Here is a 21,133-nt window from a genome sequence, read left to right as displayed (position 1 = left end):
TGAAATTACAGCTGTCCCTGAGTCCTGTTTGATGTCTTTAAAATGTCAAGTGCCAAACGTTTGACTGACTAAGACACATTCACCGTGTTTTCCCCTGTATGTTTAAACAGTTCTTTATGGTGAGTTCTTCACCCCCTTGACACATCCTAGGCTGCTGGTTGGTCGGTGTGTATAACTGATGAATTTGTCCTGGTAGATAGCTGTCCAGGGCTGTGTAACAACAACGGCAGGTGCATTCTGGACCAGAACGGATGGCATTGCCTCTGCCAGTCGGGATGGAGAGGAGTGGGGTGTGATGTCGCTATGGAAACCCTTTGCTCTGATGGCAAGGACAATGAGGGAGGTGAGAAAATGTTGCGAAGTTGAGTGCTAAATAATTGTTTTACTATGATGGTGCTCCCACTTACACACAGCTGTATTTGAAATGTCTAAATAACTTTTAAAGCATCTGAATATTTCGCCTAAAGTCCCTTGCTGTTATTTTAGATGGCTTGGTGGACTGCATGGACCCAGACTGCTGCATTCACAGCACCTGTCAGGGTCAGATATACTGCCGCGGGGCTCCAGATCCCAACACAATGCAACACCACAGCTCACCTACTCCAGACTCTCAGGGCTTCTATCAGCGCGTCAGCTTTCTGGTAGCTCCAGGGGGCACCCATACCCTAACAGGGGAAAACACGTTCAACCACAGGTTAGGAGCTCTTAAACTGCTGAAGAACGCTCAGCAAGGTTTGGTGAAATAAACTGATAAATATGTGGCTTGAAGAGATACTTCACCCAAAAATGGATATTACCACAAAGACGTTTTTTTATTCGCACCCCAATGTTGGTGCAAATAATCGTAGGGATTAAATACTTGAAACATATTTTCAAAATATCTTCTTTTGTTTTCCAAAAGAGATTTGGAATGACATGAGGTTGAGTTAATGTTGACAGAATTATCATTTGTGGCTGGATTATCTCTTTAATATTTCTATACTAGGCTGGTAAGCTGCATTTTATATATATATATTTTTTTGGGATAAGCTACTTTTTAATAATGTTAAAACATATTTTATGATGTCACAAAATGGTTAGTTTAGATGCTTTAGGAACGTTATTTAAAAATGACTTTGACCATCAAATTGTTTTATATATAATGCTAAGCTTTTCATTGTGACACATGGCTTGTTATCCCGGAAATTTTTATTCCGATAATTAATTTATCAGTGCTATAACATATTAAAATGTATATGCATAGAAAGTCCTTCTGGCTATGCAAGTAATTGTGATGCCGTTTGATGTGTTTCACAATATTTCCCACAATCTTAAAGTGTTTTTTTGTAACGTTTTGGGGTTGTAGATCTAACAGCATGGGGAAATAGAGCAAGACTCTCACCCTCATAAGGAATAAACAATAGGCTTTTTCTTTTTGATAGGAATTCAGAACTTCAGTCTCCCTTTTGAAGACTCCATGTTGTCCTATCTAATTTCTGCTGCTTTTATATTGCAGATAGAAAAGCCATCAACCGTTGGTATGATTTGTATGAAAAGCTAACACACCGTGTACTTTAAGAAATGATTACTTTTTCCAGTGAAAAAATTGAGCGCCTCACCTTTGCACCTCTTCAATTTGGACTCTTGAGCGAATATGTTCAATGCCCTTTGGTGTTTTCGGGCAAAGTTAACAATATGAACATTGCTGCTTGTCTTTACTGCCTTAGAGTAGGACCAGTTAAGAAAAACTTATTAGAATCTCTTAAGAATATTTGGCTGATGAAGCTTTTGATTATGCCTTGATGAGGAAACTTCTCATCCCGCCCATCTGCCCTGAAGTTCCTTTTGTTCGCACACTGAGAAATTATCGCACAATTAGTCTAAAGATGCGAGATTGCAGGTCAGACACTAAATGGTGCTTGGTAAAATAATTTGTGCTGTAATTACATCTATTAAGATTATCAAAACAGACTAGCAGAGGAAGGTCAGGTGCAGTGGATTGAGACATTTTATAGTTGATCTGTACATTTAAGATATAAAATCTAAAAGTGTTATAGATAAAATATAAACAATTTAATGCTGCTTTTTAAAAAAATAAACAGTCTGCTGACCTTGAAAATCAATGCGATGGTTAAACTACCTTTGCTTACTTTCGGAACCACGTTTCCTTTTTTTTGGGCTTGTGTTTGTGTTTATTTAACAGCCTGGTGTCCGTAGTGCGCGGACAGGTGGTGACCAGTGACGGCACTCCACTGATTGGGGTGAATGTGTCCCTTCTTCATTACCCCCAGCAGGGTTATACCATCACCAGACAGGATGGCATGTACGTACAAATATGTTATACTCAGACACAGACATGCACATACTTATTATATATACACACATAATTATGCTAATACCTATCCTTAAGATAGTCAGTGAGAAACCAGTTTGCATAGTCTTATGCAAATTCCTATTTACATTTCACTGCTTCCCACACAAGTCAAGTTAGGTCAAATCATCACAGACAGACAATGTCACTTACAGGCAACACATTACAACTTGATCTAATGTCATTTTATGACCCAGCCAGGTTTAATTTACAGATCACATTAGCATATATTTTTTGTAAACACAAGATAGAATATAATACACATCTCCACAAATTTTACATACATTCTACTAAGTACTAAAGATGCTTGCCATGAAGGGGTTGAATAATTTTTAGTATGCAGAAGTCATTAAAAGTTGCGCTTTCAGTTGAATTTGGGGACACCACTTGAAACATTAATTGTGTTGAGCTATTTCAATTAATTTTGTTTAACTTGTTCATTGCAAACAGCGGAAAGTCTGTACATTTTGCCATTAAACCTGATTTGCAATGGAGGTTGAATAATTTTGATTACAACTGTATGTGTGTATATATATATATGTAATATAATATTTGTACATACATATATCACATATAGCCTAATTCAGATTACACTATATTTTGAAGGTCCACCTTAGGCATTCTACTAACTATAATTATGTAATTTTGCAACTACACTCACCTAAAGGATTATTAGGAACACCACACTAATACTGTGTTTGACCCCCTTTTGCCTTCAGAACTGCCTTAATTCTATGTGGCATTGATTCAACAAGGTGCTGAAAGCATTCTTTAGAAATGTTGGCCCATATTGATAGGATAGCATCTTGCAGTTGATGGAGATTTGTGGGATGCACATCCAGGGCACGAAGCTCACGTTCCATCACATCCCAAAGATGCTCTATTGGGTTGAGATCTGGTGAATGTGGGGGCCATTTTAGTACAGTGAACTCATTGTCATGTTCAAGAAACCAATTTGAAATGATTCGAGCTTTGTGACATGGTGCATTATCCTGCTGGAAGTAGCCATCAGAGGATGGGTATGGTGGTCATAAAGGGATGGACATGGTCAGAAACAATGCTCAGGTAGGCCGTGGCATTTAAACAATGCCCAATTGGCACTATGGGGCCTAAAGTGTGCCAAGAAAACATCCCCCACAACATTACACCACCACCACCAGCCTGCACAGTGGTAACTAAGGCATGATGGATCCATGTTCTCATTCTGTTTACGCCAAATTCTGACTCTACCATCTGAATGTCTCAACAGAAATCGAGACTCATCAGACCAGGCAACATTTTTCCAGTCTTCAACTGTCCAATTTTGGTGAGCTCGTGCAAATTGTAGCCTCTTTTTCCTATTTGTAGTGGAGATGAGTGGTACCCGGTGGGGTCTTCTGCTGCTGTAGCCCATCCGCCTCAAGGTTGTGCGTGTTGTGGCTTCACAAATGCTTTGCTGCATACCTCGGTTGTAACGAGTGGTTATTTCAGTCAAAGTTGCTCTTCTATCAGCTTGAATCAGTCGGCCCATTCTCCTCTGACCTCTAGCATCAACAAGGCAATTTCGCCCACAGGACTGCCGCATACTGGATGTTTTTCCCTTTTCACACCATTCTTTGTAAATCCTAGAAATGGTTGTGCGTGAAAATCCCAGTAACTGAGCAGATTGTGAAATACTCAGTCTGGCACCAACAACCATGCCACGCTCAAAATTGCTTAAATCACCTTTCTTTCCCATTCTGACATTCAGTTTGGAGTTCAGGAGATTGTCTTGACCAGGACCACACCCCTAAATGCATTGAAGCAACTGCCATGTGATTGGTTGAGTAGATAATTGCATTAATGAGAAATTGAACAGGTGTTCCTAATAATCCTTTAGGTGAGTGTATATGTCAACTAACTCTCATTAGAGTATTAGTAGACTGTATTAGACTGTTAGGACTAGGTGTTAGGGTTCAGGGGCCCTATGTATAAAGCCACTCAGAGTAAAATTTTAGTCTTAAGTGTGTAAAAATTCTAAGAATGACATAATTTTACTCTTTTTCCCAGATTTAAGAATAAGTGTGATTTATAAATCTGAATAGGTATCCTAACCTTGTTAGTTAAAAAAAAAAAGATATAATGTATTAATTTTATGTATTAATTTAAATATATTAATGTATTATAATGAGTTATGTACAGTATATGTATATTATAATATAATGACAGGGCGTTAAATAAACGATACAGGCTTGATCGTAAAGGTATTCTTTAAGTAACTGAATATGTAAGAAATATAATAACCTCTCCCACTCTACAAATCAATGCTCTGACTGCAGTAATGAAAGTAATAATGACATTTTTTGGCGACTGGAAAAATGCAGCAGTGCACTGGTGATGACTTTGGCCCTTCAGTCTACAGCAAGCAGGGTCTTAAATAGTACTATTGTGGCACTGACCATACCAAACAGTAGTGGCAAAAAGTGATGTGTGAATTTTGTTTTGTTCTTTTATGAAAGGCCAAACAAGCCAAAATTCATTCTTCTACTCTCACACACATACATTCTCCTTTCACATACAGTTTACTCTTATGCAAATGTATTCAAAGTATACATTTAATATTATAAATATTAAATGTATGTAAGAAGAAAATGTATGTATGTCTGAAAAAACGTGTATGTAAGAGAATAATGTATATGTGTGAGAGAGAGTATAGTGGAAACGGAAGGTGTATAATGGAAACGGAAGGCAGGTCGGGGGTCGGGGTCACCGGACTGCGGTCAAGCCAGCCGCCAAAAAAATGGGTGTGCGCCTATTACATGTTAATTCAGGTTAATTCAGGAACAGCAGCGAGAGAACTTTTTATCTTAGGCGGATGTCCACAGCCGCGCTGTCGGATGTTGTGTGGGAGATCGCGACTTGACAATGTTGAAAAGAGATACATTTTCAGTGCACTCAATGTTTTTGTAAAGAGAGTTTACAGTTATAAAGTTAAACAGCATCGTCAACTTCATCTTTGCAGCCGACAGTGTATGGAGCGAATTATGTGCCATTATTAAACAAACAAATCCAGCATTTTGCAAACAAACTCGATCTACTTCGCAAAGGAAAACTTGACTCGCAAACAAACTCGATCTGCTTTGCAAAGGAAAACTCGACTCACAAACAAACAGAAAGCAATGTGCAATACAAAGGTCAGTTTGAGTGAAAATGCAGTGGAGTATCAAATATGTATTGTGTTTTACAAATACCGCTGTACCGCTGGTTTTGAGGCCAGCGGCAGAACAAAAACAAAAGGAAAATTAGGATTTTCCACCCGGCCCTCTTCCGGGGGATGTAGTGATGCGTTCATCGTCTCCTAGAGAGCAGTCCCTTCCATCTCTGGGTCGCCCGTCCTAGGGCCGCTTGCTTCTGGCTTTGCCGCCTTCTTGGTGGGAGCCTGGACGGGCGGGGCGGCCTGCCTGCGACTGGCTCCACGGCGGCGTTTAGATGGAGGCTGCTGCTGCAGCGCTGGAGCAGACGCAGACGCATGAGGCCGCCCTCGGCGACGAGCAGACTGAGGGGCTGCAGGCGGTGGGGTGGAGGCAGCAGCTGGCCGCCACGGCAGGATATGTCTGATGGCCTCAGTCTGCTTTTGTACAGCCGAGAACTGCTGGGCGAAGTTCTCGACCGTGTCGCCGAAGAGGCCGGTCTGGGACACGGGGGAGTTATGGAACCGGAGCTTGTCGGACTCCCTCATGTCGGCTAGACACAGCCAGAGATGGCGTTCCTGGACCACCAAGGTGGACATCGCACGACCCACCGACCGTGCGGTCACGTTCGTCGCACGAATCGCGAGGTGGAGGTAGCGAAGGAGGTAGCGGCACCGAGTCATCATCCGCGGAGAAGTTTGACCCACCCTCCGATGCAGCAATCGACATCTGGTCGTCGCGGGGAGCACCAAAGGAGACAACCGGTACACACCTCGGGGATGGTCCGGCTTTCTCCAATGGCTTAACTGGCTGCAGAGCGTGAGAGGGGTGAAGGGCTCCTAGGGGGTTGGTTCCCCGAAAGAGGAGGCTCACCGTAATCCTCAGGTCTCCCATGTCACTGCCCGAAGCAACCCTCTGAGGAGGATTGGATCGAGGCAGAGGCACGAGGACTCCGCCCCTTTGCAGGAACGAGAGTCTCGACCGCAGCTCCGCGATGGTCATCTTCCCACAATGGGTACATGACTCATCCACAAAAGCTGCCTCAGTGTGTTCAATGCCCAGACACATGAGGCAGTGATTGTGACCATCCCGTGATCCCAGGTAACGACCGCATCCAGAAACACACAGATAGAATGTCATCTTTAAAAAGACTTGGTCTATCTGTGTAAGCTCTTTTAGGGACTGCTCTCACTGGTGCTGAAGCACGCAGGGGAACGGTCACCGCGAACACAGACAGGACAGGTCTCTCTCTGCTGGTCTTACCAGCCGTGAAAACGGCCGTTGAGCGCTCTCAGGCACACCTTACCAGCTGTGATGACAGCTTTTTTTTTTTTTGCTCAATTGACAAAAAAAAAAAAAGAGAGAGAGAGAGAAAGAGAGAGAGAGAGAAAAAAGACCACTCGTGCTGCTGTGCTGTCACGCCCGCACCGAAGATGGAGAGGTCCAGAATGGCTTGTCTTTTTTGAAGTCACTCTAGTAGAGAGCATCGAAGTGCTTTGCTCCGAAGCAAAAAGCTGAAGAGCAATCATCACCAGCTGCTTATTATACCCGTGCTGCGAGGCTGCACAGCTGATGCAAATGATTGCACGGCAATGTGTATTGGCTTGTTTTAGTTTCACTCGAAGTAGATTGACCTCTCTAGCGAGATTCCTATTCGTCGGTCACCACGACGTACGTCATAGTGACCGGACGATAGGGAACTAATTTATTATTGTCTTTGTTGAATTTCCAGATTGTACAGTGTGTGACAGAAATAAAAATTATATGTGCCACCAGAAAAACAGCCTCTTCTGTGTGTGCAACTGTTCTCAGACCTGATTCTTTGTCTGGATTCATAAGCAGTCCGCACTACATATAGACAACCATATAAGGATACCAATAAAAAAAAAGAAATATATGTGAAAGGAGAATGTATGTGTGTGTGAGAGTAGAAATGTATGTATGTGAAAGGAGAATGTATGTGTGTGTGCGTATAGAAATGTATGTATGTGAACGGAGAATGTAAGTCTGTGTGAGAGTAGAAATATATGTATGTGAAAGGAGAATGTAGGTGTATGTGAGAGTAGAAATGTATGTATGTGAAAGGAGAATGTATGTGTGTGTGCGTATAGAAATGTATGTATGTGAACGGAGAATGTAAGTCTGTGTGAGAGTAGAAATATATGTATGTAAAAGGAGAATGTAGGTGTATGTGAGAGTAGAAATGTATGTATGTGAAAGGAGAATGTATGAGTGTGACATTAGAAATGTATGTATGTGATGTGTGTGTGTGTGTGTGTGTATATATATATATATATTAAACTTAGTGAAGGTTATCTGAAACTATTATATATCAAACTATTTACAGGTTTAGAAAAATAAAAAAGCTCACAGGATAAAGAATACATTGACAACAACATGATCAGTTATTCAATTTTCACTGGTTCTCTCTTGTTTTTGCATGTGCTCATAATATCTTAGCATGATTTTGCATGTTTCATTGCATTATCACAAATAAAACAATTGACTAAAAGCATAACTACACAATATGCTTACAAAATATTTAACACATTTTTAATAGTATTTGGATAAATGTTGAAGATGTCAATTTTTCTAGGCTGGTCAACCCTTTTGGCCACTACTGTATGGCAGTTCATTTTCATAAAGTCACTTTTATGAGGATTTTGTGGAGTTGTTGGTATGTTTGTGGACATATAAATTATGTTTGCAACATTGCTCTAACTATAAATGAGGAGACATATTTCAATAGAAAAGGATTTTGTAGCATCAACACTAATTTTTTATCATTTTAATGATTTTATAAATGCATTAAATGATTGGTGTCATGCTGCTGTGACCTCCCCCTTGCAGGCTCACTATTGGATGATTCAGTGGTTAAGGGTGGCCATTTTGAGTTGACATCATTGTAGTTTGCAGCACTTAAGTGTCACCTCAGTCAGCACTTAAGAATCAGTCCTAGACTTTACTGAAAGCTACTTTTAGCTGCTTTATAAACATCTCCTACAAGTAGGCCAAAATTGCCACCCTCAACCACTGAATCATCCAATAGTGAGCCTGCAAGGCTGAGGTCACAGCAGCATGACACCAATCATTTAGAAGTAGAGAAGTCCTACTTTTTACTAAGAATTTTTTGACACTTAAGTCAAAGCTTAAGACTATTCTTAAGAGCATTTCTGAGAAGTTTTATACATAAGGGCCCAGGGGCCATATTCACAAAACATCTTAAGGCTTAAAGTAGCTCCTAACTTGCAGATTTAGGAGAAACTCTTAAAAATAATGGGCATGTCAGTCCTAATTTTAGGACTCCTAAATTTTTGCTCACAAAGTATTTTAGCTCTAAATCCAGCTCCTCAATCTGTGAAACATTAGTAGTCAAGAGGACTCTTAAGTCACTAAGACAAAATCACAAACAATCCTAATGGCTGTTGCTTGCAATCCGCCTCAGCAATCCGCCCAAATACACTGTACACCATTGTGGCAATAGCAATAGCTAGCCTTGGGGGCTGAACCTTTTCTTCAGAAATGCAGTACATAGTTTGATTTATAGATTTTAATCTACGATAAAAAGGCAAAAATAAATATTTAATAAATAAATAATGTCTGATTACCTGTGGCAGTTGTTTTCATGAGTTCACACTTACAAATGATCGAATAGAGTAAAATAATATAATAAGCATATTTGCTGTCCAAGGGGATCGAAGGCTCTGAGCTTGTAATTTAGCCCCGAGTTATACCCCGTATCCCCAGCTGAGAGTGAGGAACGGGGTGGCGGAGGGATGCAGAAAACTTTCGAGGTACTAGGTGAGTCAGCTCTCGGCTGTGTATATATACCTCCTCTCGAGCTGATTAGATTGATCCGTTTGAACGTCCGCCTCCCGAACTTTATTATTTGTCGCTTGAATTCTGCAATCTCTCGAGATGCAGACATGTAAGAGGCTGACAATTAGCTGAACATATACTAGTATAATAGTGACATTTAGCCTACATTTTAAAACCTTTATTTTAATTCTAAAATATTTCTATGATTAAATCACTGACAGAGACCCCTCCCCTATCAGCCAATCACTGTGGGCATAGTTAAGCATGTTGACATCATCCATAGCAACGAGGTCAATCCCGCCCTTACTCTTAGCTTAAGACTTCTCTCTATTCCTTTGTAAAAGTTGGTCTCAGCAGCTTTGTGAATATGTTTTAAGAGAAAACTCTTAACTAAGAACTTTTACTACCATTTAGAACTCTTAGGGGCAGATTTACTAAACAGGGCAAATTAGCGTGAGAGCGCAATTCCTAAACAGCGCCGATGGGAGTGTAAAGTTCTGCGCGTGATCTACTGACAACGCACAAATTAAAGAACACAGACTCAGTCAGATCATTTCCATAATGACCAACGCAATCTACCAGTTAGCATCTGGTTTAAGATGTGCTTTTTTGGGGCGATAAATTATGGTGCAAAGACCATTACCTTGACAAGTGCAAACCTTAGGAAATTACCTTGTTTGATTCATTTAAATACTCTCCTCCCATAAATTTTGTGCCTGAAAGGGAAACTCCTACAAATGCATATGCAATAAGGTCAGTCGCAAAAATAACTGTGTCCACACCTTTTCAGTGCAAATTTTTCACTGCGTGTCTTTAATAAATCCTGACGGTCGTTTTTTAACGCCAAAAGAGGGTTTGTGCTGGCACAAGCTGTCAGTAAATCTTGCCCTTAGTGGTAAGATACAGCCCTTGGTTAGTAGAATAAGTTGACATGTAATTGCAAAGTTACTTATAGTCAGTAGAATGTCTGTTGGAGAAGCATCAAAATAAAGTGTTATCAAATATTAAGCAGACAGTCTACTGATACTCTATTGAGAGTTAGTTGGCATGTACTAGCAAAGTTACTTATAATCAGCAGAATGTCTAAAGTGGACCACCGAAATAATGTGTTACCATAATTTAAATGATTATGCAATTTAAGTAATAATTGTTTTTAAAAATGAACACTTATTACAAACAAAAAAATTAATTACACATTAAACAATCTGGCAGTGATGATACTGTTTTAATCATTAAGCATAAGTAAATAAAACAGTTGCTTGATTTTGAGTCTGACAAATGATGATTTACAGTAGATGAATCAGATGGTAATTCATTAGCCGTTCTGACAAATCAAATAAATTCAGTGGTGGATTTAAGACTGATTTAAACTGAGTGCAAAAATCTGATCTGCACACACATACATAAAAATATGAAAAATTTCACATTCAAACCCCATTTTAACTCTAGTTATACAACATTAATGCAGTCAGCAGAGTTTAACTTTAAGTTCTGTGCTGATCTGACCTTCTTGTACCTTTATAATAATCCCTTTAGTCATTATCCATCATTATTAAGAATCACACAGATCAGCAGTTAATGCGAGTCTTCTACTCAGGGGTCACATGTGTGGGAGTGTGCATGTGTATGTGTGGCGACCGTATGCCTTTAACTGAGGCATGACCATAATGCATTAAAAACTTAATTTTCGTTTCAATAGAGTTTAATGAAAGAATGAAAAATACTCAAGGGATGGGTCTACATCTCTAAAGAAGGAAGGCCGATGTTGGGGATTATCTGATATATATCCAGATCCCTCCTAAAAACCTGCACACAGTGGAATGGCCTTCAGATAATCATGCTTGTTCAGTGCTGGTGTCTGCTCTTGGTTAGCAAGCATGTCCAAGGGGAAACAGAGGGAAAGAAACAGCTTTAAAGGCTGATGGTCTGGAACAGTGGCCCAGCCATGCCCAGATTGAAAAAAGGGACAGGAGCAGTTAGTGAGAATTTCAAGGCAGTGGCACTTCAAGGATGTGTATGTTTGTGTGTATGTGCGTAAAGTCACCGCACCGTTCATCTCTCCCCTTCCGGGCAGAGAAGACAGCAGCTCATATAGAGCACGACTTCAAAGAGACGCCCCTTCATTTCCAAATCTGCGCCTACCTCCTCGTTACACCATGCTAATTAAAAAAGGGCCTGCGCTAACTGCTACCTCCAGATCTCTCATCCAAATCCCTGAAACGTAAAAAGTTACATCCCATCTTCCCTTATCAACTAATAGAACATCTTAAATGTGCTAGTGAACTACTGATAAAAGACAGTGAAGTACATGTCATTTAGCTGCTATTTTCATTGGATGTTTGAATCGGATACAGTTCTAGCAGAGGATATGGAATGTGGAAGACATCACTAACTAAGTGCTGTGATGGAGCTAACAAACCATGAAATTTGGAGAAAACACGTGCGCTTGTCAATGTGATAACAGGAAATTATGAATCTCACTTAGCCTTCATATGCCCTCTGCTCCCACACAAACAATGTGAGTTTATGGCACGATTTATGTCTTAAACTCATATAAATGGTGAAATATTATTAAAATATACACTGCTATTTAAAAGTTTGGTGTTGGTAAAAAATGTTTATGCTCTCTTACGCTCACCAAGGCTGCATTTATTTGATACTGTAAAATAAAAATTGTGAAATATTGCTACAATTTAAAATAAATGTTTTCTATATTCAAATATTTTAAAATGTAATTTATTCCTGTGATGGCAAAGCTGAATTTTCAGCATTATTACTCCAGTCTTCAGCGTCACATGATCCTTCAGAAATCATTCTGATATGCTGGTATGATGCTCAAGAATCTTGATCAAAGATTTTTTCCGGGAATCTTTGATAAATAAAAAGTTTAAAAGAACAGCATTCATTTGATATGAAAAGCTTTTTGTAACAACATAAATGTATTTACTGTCACTTTTGAACAATTTAAAAGTCTGTGCTGAATAAGTATGCATTCTTTCAAAAACATTTTTACTCACACCCAGCTTTTGAATAGTAGTGTGACATAACTTAAGTTGCTTTTGATACATTTCTCATACATACAACATAGAAGTACCATGTACCATGATAATAATGACATGTACCATTGGAATAGTGTATTTTTGGACTGTAGCAATACCATAGTAGTTTTTTAAAATAAAAATTTGTAAAACAATTATTTTTACCCAACTGCAGGTTTGATTTATTGGTGAACGGAGGGACAGCAATGACGTTATGTTTCCAGCGTGCTCCGTACTCCTTTGTGTATCGCACGGTGTGGTTGTCATGGAGAGTTTTCCATGTGATGGACACGCTGGTGATGAGAAAAGAGGAAAGAGACACGCCAACCTGTGAATTTAGTGGCCTTGACAGACCCTCGCCCCGAATCACCGCGTCACCACTCTCCACCTTCTACCGCTCCAGCCCCGAGGCCAGCCCCATCATTCCTGAGACACAGGTGACTCATACCGCATCACATCTTGGAGTAAAATGAGTCTCGGTTAATTTCTTTCCAGAAATTCTAAATCAATTTGCCTATGTGTCTTAAGCCCATCTGATCGGTATGATTTAATGACATTTTATGTACAGAACATACTATATGGTCAGGAAAACAAGACATTCTTATGCATTCATATTGCTTCTGAATTAATTATGACAGTGGTGTACTATATTATGTTCCTGTGACATAAATAATGTACATTACATGCTTGTAACATAAGTCACTTTTAAGGTCAGAAGTGGAAGTCAGCAGGGATCAGACGTAATTAAAACAAATTGTGTGTAAATTCACGGTAAATTATTATTTTATGTAACTCATTCTGAAGATGTTCATATGATGCTGCTTGAAAATGGCATTGGTCATCTTTTTAACCAGTTATAAAGACTCTTTTTAACTATTGACTTCTGGGTTGCCATACACTAATGTTCAAAGGTTTGGGAAATGTATATTTTAAAATATAATTTATTCCTGTGATTGTAAAGCTAAATTGTCAGCAGGCATTACTTGATTCTTTAGTTAAATATGATATAGTGATTTGGTGCTCAATTAACATTGTGCTTCTTAATATTTATATGAGGATTCTTTAATGAATAGAAAGTTCGAAATAACAGCATTTATTTTAAATAAAAACACTTTTGTAACATTATAAATGTATTTACTGTTACTTTGGAACAATTTAATGCATCATTGGAAAATTTATAATCATTGGAAAGTATATAATTTTTTTTCCAATAAATAAATAAATAAAATGAATGAATAAATAAATAAATCTTACTGACCCCAAACTTTTGAACGGTAGTGTATATCCACCCCCGAGTGAAGAATGAATTCATAGTGTTTAATACATTTGCAAAGCACTGCATTTTGTTACAAATAATTGTAATACGTTTTTAATCACAGGTTCTTCATGAGCAGACGGCCATTCCTGGTAGTGATTTAGACTTGATTTACTTGAGTTCACGTGCTTCAGCCTACAAACCTGCTCTGAAGGTCATCTTGACCCAGTCCAGCGTGCCCTTCGGCTTGGCTCGGATCCACCTCATGGTGGCTGTGGAGGGCAGAATGTTTCAGAAGCAGTTCCCAGCTTCACCCCGGCTCTCTTACAGCTTTATCTGGGACAAGACTGATGCGTACAGCCAGAGAGTCTACGGACTCGCAGAGGCTGTAGGTAGGTAGCAGAACAATGGGAGGAAACAGATCTATATAAAGCCCTATGTGTATGAATATATTATTAACTTGGACTGATTTAAACCAAGATACAATTAATCTTTTTTTCACCCAGATAATTCTTTGGCAAGATGAGTAAAAACTCTCTAAAAACTGGTAGTACAAGCCAAACTGATTAGGTGAAGGTGACTTATTATGATACAGACCAAAAGGTTGAACTTAATACTCTCTGAACCTTAAACTAAAGGGATTTAGAACAGAGAATCAGGACAATAATATGGTTTCATTTTAATACGGCACAAAATGTGATTTAAACCTTGCTGAAAATACACATAGTTCAAAAGCCAATCTCATTTTGTTAAATTGGTAGCATATGCTTAATCTTTATCTGAACCATCTTTTTGCTAAACTGACTCTAGGTTGTGTTCTAACAATAAATAAAATCTACAAGCAGCTGCATTTTTCTAGTCCATCTTTATATTGCTGACTCCTCTTTGCATGTATAATTAGTCTGAAAAGGAAGCACACTGAGAAACACCAGCTTTTAGAAGGTCACAGGTCCATTTGGAAAATGTTGCTATGACTGGACTCATTGTAATCATGCCATTTGCTGAAATATTTCTTCCTTAACAATGTTGTAACTGCTCTGAAATAGTAACTGAAACAGTTTCTAATTATGCATGAACAGTAAATTGTCAATACCGCATATACTGTGCCAGTATTACATATTTGAATGTGAGCAGCCTATAGAATTAAAAATGTTTCAATGCTTAAAATATATAAATATGGGTAAAGTATTTGGTTGTAAAATTGTTTAAAATATAATTTTTAAATGATTAAATTAGGTGTAGAAAAACATTTAGAGATAATGGATGCCTTTTGCCCTGTTTTTTCCCCCCTATACTGTAGTATCTGTGGGCTTCGAGTATGAATCATGTCTGAATGTGATCCTGTGGGAAAAGCGGACAGCCACACTGCAGGGATATGAGCTGGAGGCCGCCAACATGGGTGGCTGGACCCTGGATAAGCATCACATCTTGGATGTGCCAAACGGTAGGAATCGCTTATTAAACCCCATTGGAACCACCTCATGGGAAATGTCCCCTCACCAACTCAGGGGTCAGTGCCTCTACCTGGACTCATTGTCATAAATATTCATCTTAACGTGAAATATGGTTCATTGCCTAATTTGCACATAATAAAGAAGAGTTTGAAAGGGCTAATCGCTCACGGTGATGACAGATTAAATCGGAATCATTAACACAGCGTGCCAAGTCAGAGCTGTGCTCTCCAACATTATGGGGGACATGATTTGGCTGAATGAACTTTATCCAGTTTTCAGGCGCAGAATGCATACTTATAGCTTAATTCAATAAAAGTGCCATTAAAACACAAGCGTGAATATGGAAATGTGGCATTACTCCACCAGACATTCCCTGTTCCTTTGTCTCCATAATGAAACAGTGTGACAGGGAAACCCATTCTGTCAGCTTAAATCTCCACATTCTCACAGATAATGGCATCTTTTTATTCTTGGTAAATGACGATGTGTGCACAGTTTGAACCGGATCCAGCAGTCGAATTTAATGGCGCATTTTGAGAAAGAAGTCAGCTCTGCAGTGCATCCTGATGCCTTAAACGAAAACACAAGATTAGACTAACACTTTTCAGGTGCGGTTATTTCTCTAGAGTTAGTTAGTGTGACACCATCTGATTGTACCTTGCCTGAACCAAAGAATTTAAGCCTCTTTTTGATTGCTGGCTAAATGCCCAGTTGGGCTTGGGATTTCCACACCCTTTAATCTGACGACCTGCCAAACAAATGGTCATGGCCGTCTGCTCAACCCTTATTTGTGCACCTCTAGACAGTTTATCTAGTTTAAGCACTATTCCTACAAATAAGACTTCAATTCTCATTTTACACCTCGAGCGCCAGAGTAGATTAAACCAATTGCAGATTTTTTTAGGATATAGAGGTGGCTTATATCATTATCTTATTTTAGATTAGACCATTATTATGGAAATGCTTTGGTTCTGCCATTTTATCATTTCTTAGTTAATACTGATTATCATCAGTTAATAGAGCATTTAATTGATTAGCCAAATCCAGCAGGATGCATCACATCACTTTATTCTGATTGTTTGTTTTTTTATTCAATGCATGTAGATGAAATCATGACATTTTTACATGTTTTTATGTTAAATATTTGGGGATTTTTATACTGCTTAGATTGCTTGCTGGTGAAGTTCATAGACTTTGAATTGAAGATTAACTGCATTGTTTTTGCTGTTTTTGTGAACTAAATCTGTCAAAAACCTCACAGACACAGCTGAAAGCGATGGAACAAAAAGCCCAGGAACTGCTGGTTCTGATAGAAAGCACTGAGCCAGAGAGCCTCTGTCCTAGAGTCCTCAGCTCTGTTAAATATAAATCCATAACATGATCTTCTGTTCTTCTTTGTCTCATAACTAAATAATGGCAGGTTTGTGGTTAGGTGAGTTTCACACTGGGTTTCTCAATACGTATCTACTTGCTCATAATCTTCTTAATCATTGAATTACAGATTTAGAATGGCTCGATTTTTCATGCAGTGGTCAGTTTTGAGATTTTGGGCTAGTTTACTCCTTCAATATGTGTTCTTTCAAGCTGCTATAAAGAAAACGTTGAAAATATACATTAAGATGTTTATTTTATTACATTTTGTTTACTTGCGGCAGTAAGTTTCTCGTGAATTTACCAGGAAGTTAGCATTCCAACGCGACATGCCGAGATCCGTCTGTTTACTGAAGTCTGTCGTGACCGTTATCGTTGTAAAGCTCTGAGTCTCCTGCACAACGCTATGTAACCCAAATATGGGCATTTCCTTTCTATCAGTAACCAATCGTGAATGTCCAAAGGGGGATTTAAAGCTAACAGGATTTCTCATTTAGAGCTATTTAAATCTTTAACTGCATTTTTCTCAAAATGAGTTTTTTGTCATTCTCCAGTACAAACATCTCAACCTATGTACACCAAACTTTCCAGTTATACACTTCGCAGTATTCTGAAGATTTGTTAATAAATCATTCCTGGCCTGATTTATGCGACATTTTAATCAAAAAAATATGGCGAAAAATCTATTTTTTATGGCTATGGACAGTATATTTTGATTTCCTAGGTAATGAAAGCATATATCATAAAATCCCTCTGAATTTTTATTTTCATCATGTGTGTAAACAAATTGAAAAAAGAATTTTGCACCTGGCTTTATCATATGTTCAGATCTATCTACCGAAAATATATGCAAAATCGTGCATATTTAATGAGATAATGCCTAATTTGCATAATTAAACATACAAATTTCTAAACCTTGTAATACATTTTTTTTATATACTTGTGTAAGTAATCAACTGATGAAGGTGATATCTATTATTTTAAAATTTTACCCTATTCACCTGTAGTGTCTCGCCTTAAGACAAAAATCTGGCTCACCCTGGTTAATCTGAGTTCTTTAAATTAAATGGAAGCTTTGCACATTAGGGCATGTCACCTTTACCATCTTTTATGATTAGTGCATTTCTGTATATCAGAAGCGATCCATGAGAAGTGATGGAGATGGGAACATTTTTGTCCTGAATAACATGTCACAAATGTAATCAATTTGCCAAAGGGAGATCTTCTCTTTGACAGTCCCATTTGTCTCACTGATTGATAATGCAGAGCCTCTCATATCTATGGCTTACAGGTCTGATCAGCAGTCAACGGCCTTGCAAACTGTGTGCCTGATCTTATATGTATGTGTTTGAGCATGAGCTACATCCCATTGCTGAGCTTTTACTCATAACACAACCAAACTCTGAGATTTTAAATATGAATCATGGTGGTTCAAAAGTCTGAGACTTTTGTATTTGTATTTGTATTGCTTCTATTTGGTATTTTTCTACTTTAATGCAAACAAAATATTATAAATTGTATTATCAGCATAAATTTTGAACTGAAACGTTTAGTTTAATTTCAGAATAGTATCTGGTTTGTCATTTCGCTTTAATGGCAGCAGCTCTCAAGCAGCATGTGTAAAACCTGATGATCATGTTCTCCAGCATGATTTGAGAATGATGGAAGCAAGAACATCTGACCATCTGTGCAAAGGAGTTCACATGATCAATGCTACTAAGTTGCTTATGTGCTTAGTAACTTAGAAATGATGGCGGATATTCAGTGATTCTTCTTTTACTGACGATAAGTTCAATGTTGTCTTTTTTGGACCCCACTGTAGGTGTCAATCCAATCGTTAACCTTTTTGGTGATTTTTTTCCGATATGGCAGACTGCTTAGCCTGAAGCGTTTTTACAAATGCGGCAGGACACCTAGATGATTTGATATTCAGCTTGTTTGCTTGACATTTACCGAATAGTTTTATTTATCCCATTGCTATTTGATCAGCATATTTGCTCAGTGAATAATCAATAAACATAAGAATTGCATTACTGTAGATGACATTGAATACAATTTCCATTTATAGTGTTTGTTGAACTTCATAGACACTGACATGTAGCTGAGACTGGCCAAATTGTTTTTACTGTTTTTTAACTAAAGGTCTAGCCATAAAGTCACAAGTTAATTAGGCCACAATTTACAACATCTATGCTGCATGGTAATGAGTAACACTAATGAAAATCATGCACTTTAAATGTAATTATGTTTTGACGCTGCTTGTAATTAGTGGTTCTTGCAGCACAGTTTGTGCTATGGATATCTTAAATTGTGTGGCTTGCTGAATACATTTGTGCAATTACTTTTCTAAGCAATTGGTTTTATTGTTCCTGGATAATGATGAAAAGAAAAACAAACAAAACAAAAAAAACCTTTGTTGAATGATGAAGCCAAGCCAAAGGAATGAGTATTGGACTTTGTCCATAGAAACCACCCAGAACACCTTAACAACTGCATAACAATATCCTGAAAACCATTCACAATGTCTTCATAGTGATGTCGATTATCCAAAGCAATATGTTATTTTCATGTTGTTCTTGTTGCATAGGTTTTAGTCAAATATTTGTAGATATAGTTCATTATTTTCTTTCATGTATTTGAACAGTGGTTCATTTGTATGAGCAGGGCTTAACGAGATTAGGGCAATGCAATGCAGCAATTGTAGAGTTTGAATAAGTGAAAAGTGTCATTGGTTTGTCTTGCTGTCAAGGTCAGCGTCTTTGTTGAGTCACACTTAAAAGCAGATACCCAGACCAATTCATCTTACTTAATGGTACATTGTAGACCTCTGAATGAGAACAGCAGCTTCTATTGGGCCGGACGTTTTCGAGATCCCCTCTGACTATGTTTTCATTCCAGTCCTCCTCTCAATCAATTAATCAATGGCATGGCCTAATCAAGCAGGAACAAATTGCTATGCACCCTGCTTAGCTGCACATGGGAAGACATTAGCCATGATTTGCATGCAGTTCAGATTCGCAGAGGGTTTTGGGTCATTTAAGCACTCTGTGAAACAGCTGATATCAGCCAATGACAGTTTACCACGTTTGCAGCTGAAGTGGCAGTCATCACACTGTAGACGAATCCCTGATGAGACTTGGCACAGGATGCACTTGATTTGTCTCCTCAGTGACAGGCGACTAGGGGTGTGCAAATCCACATATTTTTAAAATCATCTTGTTGGTCTATATAATTGGGCTATTTCCAGGTTCACATGAACCCGATCAGACACATTTCTTGGGCAATGTACATAGGACACTTTCTTTTGTTCAAAAACAATTTTACAGAATACAGCTGAATGGAACAGAATTATGTGGTTTTGATATGTTTTGTAGCTTGACGTGCCATTTTGAAAACACAATGCTTGTGTCAGGATGCTCAAAAACAGATGCGATGCAATAGCAAAATGTCTGTCTGAATGTTTGTTTTTTAATGGCTGATGCTTTAAAATGGGATGTAGCTGAAGATGGAACTTTTTCCAGAAGGTTTTACTACCAAGCTTTGTTAAAAAAATCAAAATATCATTACTAAAATATCAACATATTATCTTCTACTTCCATTTCGCAGAAATACATTAGATCACTCAGTCGTGTACCTGAGACGCTCTGGCACTGATATATCTGTTACACAATATAAATAGAATATAACAAGATCTAAAGTCGGAGGAACATTTATACTTTGTTATATATATATCCCCATATCGTCCAACCCTAAAACTGCTAAAAGGCATTATAGACATAACAGTATGACTGCTTTGAAACAGTGTGTATTGTAAAAAGTAATACACATATAAAATTGACTTTTTTAAAAGCACATCATTCTGAAAGTATGCTAGATAAATCACACCTGCTAAAAATAACAAAACTTGATAAAATCATAATAAACAAGTCAACTGATCAGTTGTTGGACCAACTAGTCGACCACCATGTTATCCATTATCTGTGCTTCCATGATCAGAAAGACATTCAGAAAAGGATCTCTGGTCAGCTTCTGACGCTTAGGTTTGTCTTAATGTTTAAACAGTTCAGATTCCTATCATTTGGATGAAACACTGCATCTGAACCAATTACAAAGCAGTGGCGATGGTGGGCAGCCACTGAGGTAGCCAGTTACTGAGCTTGAAATGTGATGGCCAGCCAATTGAAGCATAGTTCATTGCAGTGTTATTGATGTGATTAATAGGCCAAAGTAAGTGTTGGAAGTCTAACATGTTGCTCACTATGAATAATTTATGGCCCTGGGCATGGCACTTCTCTTTGAAGTTCCTCTTTGAAGCCAACCCCAAAAAGAAACAAGTTAAATTTTCACAGGACTAAAATATTTATCTGTAATGACCCAAGCTCCTCGCTCAGTCTTGGACTGAAAGTGGTGTTAAAGTGATTGAAACGATCAAAGGTTTTAGAAGCTGAGATATGTAGGGACTGGAAAATAAAGCACACATCTGTGTAGATAATCACCTCTCAGGTGATCGAAATGTCTCTGGTTGGTACATTTAATGCCTGAGGATAGAGGACTATGCTTTTTATATTTGGGCATTGCAAATTTGAGACAGATTATCTTCGATAGCAAAACAACTGCACAAAATTCTTGGAAAAAAAGGGAGGAATACTGTGAGACAAATACATTTATATTGCTTAAATAGTGAAGACAATATGACT

The 21,133-nt window shown here is 38.3% G+C and overlaps 1 protein-coding gene across 3 annotated transcripts in view; it reads left to right on the top strand.

The window, feature by feature from the left end:
• The window catches only part of LOC311303826 (teneurin-3), a 132,553-nt gene that overhangs the window by 95,948 nt on the left and 15,472 nt on the right, over window positions 1–21,133 (top strand). For all 3 annotated transcript variants that reach the window (XM_084430520.1, XM_084430521.1, XM_084430519.1), the window contains 6 exons: window positions 197–343; window positions 487–694; window positions 2,183–2,302; window positions 12,532–12,793; window positions 13,736–14,003; window positions 14,912–15,055. In XM_084430520.1, coding sequence (XP_084286646.1) covers window positions 197–343; window positions 487–694; window positions 2,183–2,302; window positions 12,532–12,793; window positions 13,736–14,003; window positions 14,912–15,055 — 1,149 coding nt within the window. The remainder of the gene's footprint in view (window positions 1–196; window positions 344–486; window positions 695–2,182; window positions 2,303–12,531; window positions 12,794–13,735; window positions 14,004–14,911; window positions 15,056–21,133) is intronic.

This window comes from Rutilus rutilus (genome assembly GCF_951802725.1).
Source record: "Rutilus rutilus genome assembly, chromosome: 14".
In the NCBI taxonomy this organism is placed as follows: domain Eukaryota; kingdom Metazoa; phylum Chordata; class Actinopteri; order Cypriniformes; family Leuciscidae; genus Rutilus; species Rutilus rutilus.
This window is presented reverse-complemented; position numbering and strand designations above follow the sequence as displayed.